Here is a 6,000-nt window from a genome sequence, read left to right as displayed (position 1 = left end):
GGGCAATTTAGTGACTTGGTGACACAGTGTCTCAAAATAAAAAATGAATAAAGGGCTCAAGAGGTAGCTCGATGCAAGGCCCTGGGTTTAATCCCCCGGTATGGGGCAGGGAGCACATAAAAGAGGCAGAAGGAGTGTCCAGCCTGAGTGTCAAGCTGGTGCCATAGCCCTTGAGTTGTTACTCTTTCCGTCTACAAAGCCACTCTAGACCAGAGCCTGGACTCCAGTTCCCTGAGCAGAAAATGCTCTAGATGCCAGGGCTGCCATCCCGTCCCAGTGGCTCAGGGCATTGCCCTGGGGGCCCTCAGGTACCTGAGGCCACAACACCTGGAGTCCAGAGCCCAGGCCTATTGGGTGAGGAGAGCCAGCCATCTGGGAAATGCACCTACCCCCCAACCCACCCCCCTTCTTGAGGGCCCAATGGCTGCCCCTCCCCCTTCCTACTGTGGCACTCTGCCCACCCTGCCCCCACCTACTGGAGGAACAGAATGCAGGGGTTTAGGGAAAGGAGGGCAGGGGGAGTCCAGGAAAGCCAGATGGGACCAGCGGCTGCAGGGCCAGCAGGGGACTGGGACTGAAAAGATGTGAGACAGACTCCAATAAGTGTGTGTGTGTGTGTGTGTGTGTGTGTGTGTGTGAGAGAGAGAGAGAGAGAAAGAGAGAGAGAGGGAGAGGAGAGCACGGGAGAGGGAGAAGGAGAGGGAGAGGAGGGAAAGAGAGGGAGGAGGCACAGCATCGAGGGTGGAGCAGTGGGGAGGGAGGGTGGCGGAGTAGGCAGGGGCGGGGGAGAAGCCAAGCGACAATCACATCTGTCCGAGCAAACATGAGGCAGCTGCCAGTGGGGCCGGGCAGTCCCGTCAGCTCGGTCTGCAAAGCGGGGACGCTGGCCACAGTTCCACACAGCACCCAGGATGCAGCGGGCGAAGGTAGGCGCTGGCCTGGGACAGAGGGCTGACGGGGGCTTCCGAGGCGCCTCTGGGAGACAAGGAGCCTGGTGGCTGTCATCGCTGTGGGGCCCTTTTCTTGGGCCCCATCTCCTGCTGTCCCCTTTAAGGTGGCTGATGGAACAGTGCGTGTTGGGGCACCCTGGGGCCCTCTGGATGGAAGAGGGTTTAGGTGAGCGCAGAAGGCAAGCTGGACTCAGGAGCAACGGGACTGGGGGGGGTGTTAGTCCCCGAGGTGGGGGCCTGGGTGGGGGCTCCGTCCCTGAGCCTGAGGCCAGCAGCCCTGAGGATCGGGGGAGGCTGGCATGCTGGAGGGGGGGTCTCGTGCCTGCTGGCTGGCCTTTGAATGCACCTTGCACCCAAGTCATCGAGGAATCCTCTGTCTGCTAGAAGGGCCAGGAGACCCCTAAGGAGGACTCGGTTCTTTCTCCCTGCGAGGCTGTTGGGAGGCCCAAGGCAGGAGGCAAGGAAACGGCCCCAGCAGAGTTCATGGACAGCAGGGTGAGGGGCAGGACGAAAGAAAACCAAGAGAGGCAGCATAGGGGCAAAAAAAAAAAAAAAAAGAAGCTGCACTCTGAAAAGCTGGCCCAATGCCCCAGGGGCTGTTCACGTGTCCGGGACAATCCTGCTGTGAAAGAAGAAAGAAGCCCCTTCCGGTGCTCAGAACAGAGCACTACAGGATCTGGTGGCTGGGACCCTCCGAGGGCCGGCACGTGTTTCCTCCTGCAGCAGTCTCTTGCCATCTGTCCCACTCGCTTCCACCCTTGAGGTTACTAGGGTCCATCATGGCTGCTGGAGGTCCAGCCAGCACACACAGGCAGCAGGAGGGAGAAAGAAGAAAGGGCAGAGGACCCAAATAAAAGCAGGGGTTTGGGGCTGAGAACTGATATCGGGCTGGCATCTCCGTCTCTCCGCCTGCAGAGGGCTTCTAGCCCCTCACTCTTAGGCCAAACAGCCAGAGAGGGCTTGTGGTCGGCTTCTGCGTCCCTCAGCCTGACCATTCCCGTTTCCCAGGGATGCCAGAGGACCAGCGGAGGTGGTGACGTGGAGCCCTTTGAGCTTGGAGTTGGGACACATTGAAGGTTTCCTGTCACCTCAAGTCTCCCACGCAGGCAGGACTGAAGCACAGGAACTTAGAACTTTATCCAGGCCCACACCACCTGTTCACTGTCCATGCATCCGGGCATTGTCACAAGCACTGTACAGCCAGGTGACATGTCACCCTGCGACAGTGTCTCACCGGAGCCATTCAGTGTGGCTCTGGATGTCCCCACTCTGCTCCCCAGTAGAGGATGAGCCCCTTCCCTCAACTCTTCTCAGATTCTTGTGACCAGGGATCACCTGGGAGAGAGGCTGCTGCCCCTGCCAGATGGACAGAGTGAGTGTCCTGAGGCCACAGCTACATCGTTCCCTCTGTTGGCCATTGTGACGCTGGGCCCAACATCTTTATGTTCTCTACCCTGTGGCCGTCTGTGTCTGGCCTGGCCAGGGACAGGGGGCCCCACACTTCCCGGTGCTGGGCCAGGCAGGGCCAGCAGCCCCAGGGAAAGTACCCATAGGCCCCTCTCTGGCGGGAGGTTCAGACATACAACTTCATCCCTAGTGGTCAGTCACAGTCAGCAGCTGCTCCTGGCACCGCCGTATTCTCTCCCTGTGGCCTCTCGCTGCTCCTCATTCGACCCTGCATGTGGGCACTGTCACTCCCAGCCTCGGAGCGGGGCAGCTGGTCACAGCACCAAGCCTTTCTGAGCTGGTTCTCTAAGAGCCCCTAGAAAAAGAAGCCCCAGCCCCGGCTCCGCTGTAGCAGGCAGGCTGCCATCCTGGCTGATAGCCCCACTGCCCAACCTGGTGCCCAGAACCTCTCCTGCAGCTTCTGGCCTCGCAAGGTGCTCATGAGAGACGAGCCTTAATTTGTTTGTTCCCTGCTTTCCAAGTCAGTGTCTGAGACAGGGTGGGGCTGGGAGCGGAGTGCAGCTGTTCTCCAGCTGGGGTCTGAGGGGCTTGGGGCTGGGACCCTGCAGTGCCCTCTGCTGTCTCCTGTGTTATCTCTTGGTCTTCATGCAGCCCATGAGGTAGCTCTTGCTATTGTCCCCACTTTACCGATGAGTAAGTAGAGGCCTGGCCAAGATGACAAAGAACAGCGTTGTCACTGGGATTTGAACCATGCTCTGTCTTGATCCAAAGCTCACATCCTGAGGGGTGGCAAAGGGCTAAGGGGGCAGGGGTCACACCTCTGACCAACAGACAAGGGGCAGCCCAGTGCACTTTGGAACCTGCTAGTGAGTGGCATAGGCCATGCCCTGCATTGGCCACACCACTGTGAGCCAGTGACCTCCCCTTTCTGGGCTGCGGATCCAAAGTATGAAGGAAAGAACCCCTAGGTTCTAAGTTTCGGTTCTCTTTCCCTAGCAATCTCCTGCAAAAGCGAAGACCCGATTTGCTGACTTGGGCTGAGGCTGAGCCCTCCTGTCCCCAATCCTGGCTTCTGTGGGATTCACAGGAGGACGGTCCCATGTGTAGCCTGTGTGAGGGAGAAGTGGCCTCCGAGGACTGGAGACAGAGGCTGGCGCATCTGCCTCGCTGGTGGTCCAGAGAGGGCGGGAAGCGGGTGTGTCACCAGCCCCGCCGGGCAATGGTCCCCGGGAACAGGTGCAGCTGTCAGCTGTGAGCACCCACATCCTAGAGCGCTGCAGAGCAGCCATGTGGTGGCAGCAACCCAAGGCACCTGCAGGTGCCAGTGTTGCAGTGGGGACAGCTGAGTCTGGCGGAGGAGAGAAGGGCCTGCGCTCCCTTCAGCTGGCCTGGTCTCTGCTCTCTGATTTGCCATGTCAGCTGTCTGCCCGGATGCCTCTGCCCAGCTGTGCCTGCAGCTGTGGGTGGCCTCTCGGGTAGACCTGAGTCCCTGCCCCTGTGCCCAGCCTTGGCATGAGACTGGGAATGGGCACCCAGACAGTGGCCCCAGGCAGTCAGCTTCCAGTCTGACTCTGCCTGGTGAATTCTGAGCCAGTCTGGGCTCCCCAGGCTTCAGCCCCTCCATCTGAGCCTGGCCCCAGCTGGGCTCAGGGCCCCATGCCAGACAGTGGGGGGCTGGGAGGGCCACATGCCTACTGACCAATCCCTGTCCTTCAATTCTCACACTCTGCTCTTAAAGAGCCCAAGCAGGTTGCACAGCGGCTGGGAGAGGGGACATGGCTGTACCTGTGAGCTCGTCATAGCCCTGGCTCTGCACCAGGCAGACCTGGGCTGTCCCAGTCCCATGCTGTGTTAGTTGTGCATCCTCAAACAAGTCATCGAGCTTTTCTGTGCCATGGACATTTCACTAGGGTGGTGGGAGCAGATGTCACCAACCTCATAGACCCTCTGCCAACCCATTCAGCCCGGCCCCTTGCACAGAGCAAATGCTGGGAGTGCAGATGTCATCACTTCCTGGTTGCTGAGTAGAGTGTGGCCCAGGCAGCCTGAGAGGGAACATTGTCAGTGGGCAGCTCATGTGAGCCCAGGCTGCCATGGTGCCCTCATGGTCACAGGAGGGGAGCTTGTGCCCAGGCTAAGCTGGCAGCCATCAGACATGACCAGAACAGCTCTGTTCTCCCTCCTTCTGTCCCAGTGCTCAGTGGCGCCCAGGAGAGTGTGTGTGCACATGTGCACATGCATAGGCATGTATGTATGTGTGCACATGTGCACATGCATAGGCATGTATGTATGTGTGCACACTGGTGTCTGCAGGGACTTGTGACAATCTCAGCTTCCCCTGAGAGATGAGTTCCCTGGCCCATATCTGGCTGTGCCCAGGGCTGTGTGGTGAGCTCAGGTTCCCCACCCCCCACCCCAAATCCTAGGGCCTGCACGACACAACACCCACCACTGCTTCCTGCCATCTGTCCCCAGAGATAGAAATAGAGCAGATGACAAGCAGGGGCTGAGTGCGGCAGCCTGCACTGCAGTTGTCCCCATGCACAGGGCGGGGATGGGTCAGCCCCACATCCAAGCAGCCCAGCAAGGCCCCTGCTAACACAGGCCCTGATTTTGGGGTGGCCTTCCTAAGAGGGAAGAGACTAAGAAGCTGAGCCCCTTTCCCCAGAGGCGAGGCCAGAACTTTCTGCATGGTGGGAAAAGCTCTCTAAACCTTAGCTGCACTTAAGATGGACTGAGGCCACCAGGCCACGGTGACTCACACCACGCAGTCCCCAGGAGGCTGACCTTGGGCGTTTTCCTCCAGGACTCGGCAGCTGGAAGTACCGCTGACCTGCCTGAAATCGCCCCACCCCGCCCCCACCAACTGGACCTTCCTGACCAGTGTCCAGTGTGTCCTGGTGCTCCTTGTGACATTCTGCAAACAGTGGGGAGAAGCTGGCGGCATGCTTTGCATGTGCATCTGCTCTCCCTGGGCCTTTCAGGACCCCTGGGTCAGGGAGCCACAGGAGGGACACCCAGTGCAGTCATAGGGTTCATCTCAGGTGACCCGGCCTCTCCCTAGGGCACAGTGAAAACTTGAGGGCTGAGGGCCTCTGGTGCAGAGCCCAGAACATGACCAGGGAGGTGGAGGAGGAGCATGGTCCTTGCTTCCTCCTCCACCTCCAGGGACACGGTTTTCCCAGGCACTGGGCGTTACCCCAGCCCCTCCCTGCACGCATCTGAAGCAGACCTTAGATACCCGCCTCTCTGGCAGTACCTCCCATCCTGCTGCCTCTGCCTGGCTCAGCCCTGCCGTCCTCTCCTGGCCTCGGGCACCTCCGCCAGTCACTTTCCTGCTTCACTGCCCCCGTGCGTCCTCCACACTGTACTGGGAACCTTTCTGGGACAGCTCTGGCTGGCTACTTATAAAGAAAAGAGGTTCATTTAACTCACAGTTCTGGGTGCTAGAAGTCAAAATTGCACAGCACAGGGGCTGGGGATTTAGCTCAGCGGCATAAGCGCCTGCTATGGAAGCAGGCAGTCGTGAGTTCAATCCCTGGTACCGATAAAAAGGGAAAAGACAAAAAAAAAAAAAATTGCATGGCACAAACTCTGGGTATCTCTGCAGTCTCTCTCCTTACAAAATCCCCAAACATAGGAG

The 6,000-nt window shown here is 59.0% G+C and overlaps 1 protein-coding gene across 2 annotated transcripts in view; it reads left to right on the top strand.

The window, feature by feature from the left end:
- The first annotated feature begins 773 nt into the window (after window positions 1-773).
- The window catches only part of Kcnip3 (potassium voltage-gated channel interacting protein 3), a 71,030-nt gene continuing 65,803 nt past the window's right edge, over window positions 774-6,000 (top strand). For both annotated transcript variants that reach the window (XM_063229964.1, XM_003471706.5), the window contains exon 1: window positions 774-926. In XM_063229964.1, the coding sequence (XP_063086034.1) occupies window positions 824-926 (103 nt within the window). In that variant the 5' untranslated portion in view covers window positions 774-823. The remainder of the gene's footprint in view (window positions 927-6,000) is intronic.

Source organism: Cavia porcellus, unplaced genomic scaffold (assembly GCF_034190915.1).
Source record: "Cavia porcellus strain 051 isolate PalLab524CR breed Dunkin Hartley unplaced genomic scaffold, mCavPor4.1 scaffold_18, whole genome shotgun sequence".
Classification (NCBI taxonomy): domain Eukaryota; kingdom Metazoa; phylum Chordata; class Mammalia; order Rodentia; family Caviidae; genus Cavia; species Cavia porcellus.
The sequence above is the reverse complement of the archived record's forward strand: the minus strand, read 5'-3'. Positions and strand labels throughout refer to the sequence as shown.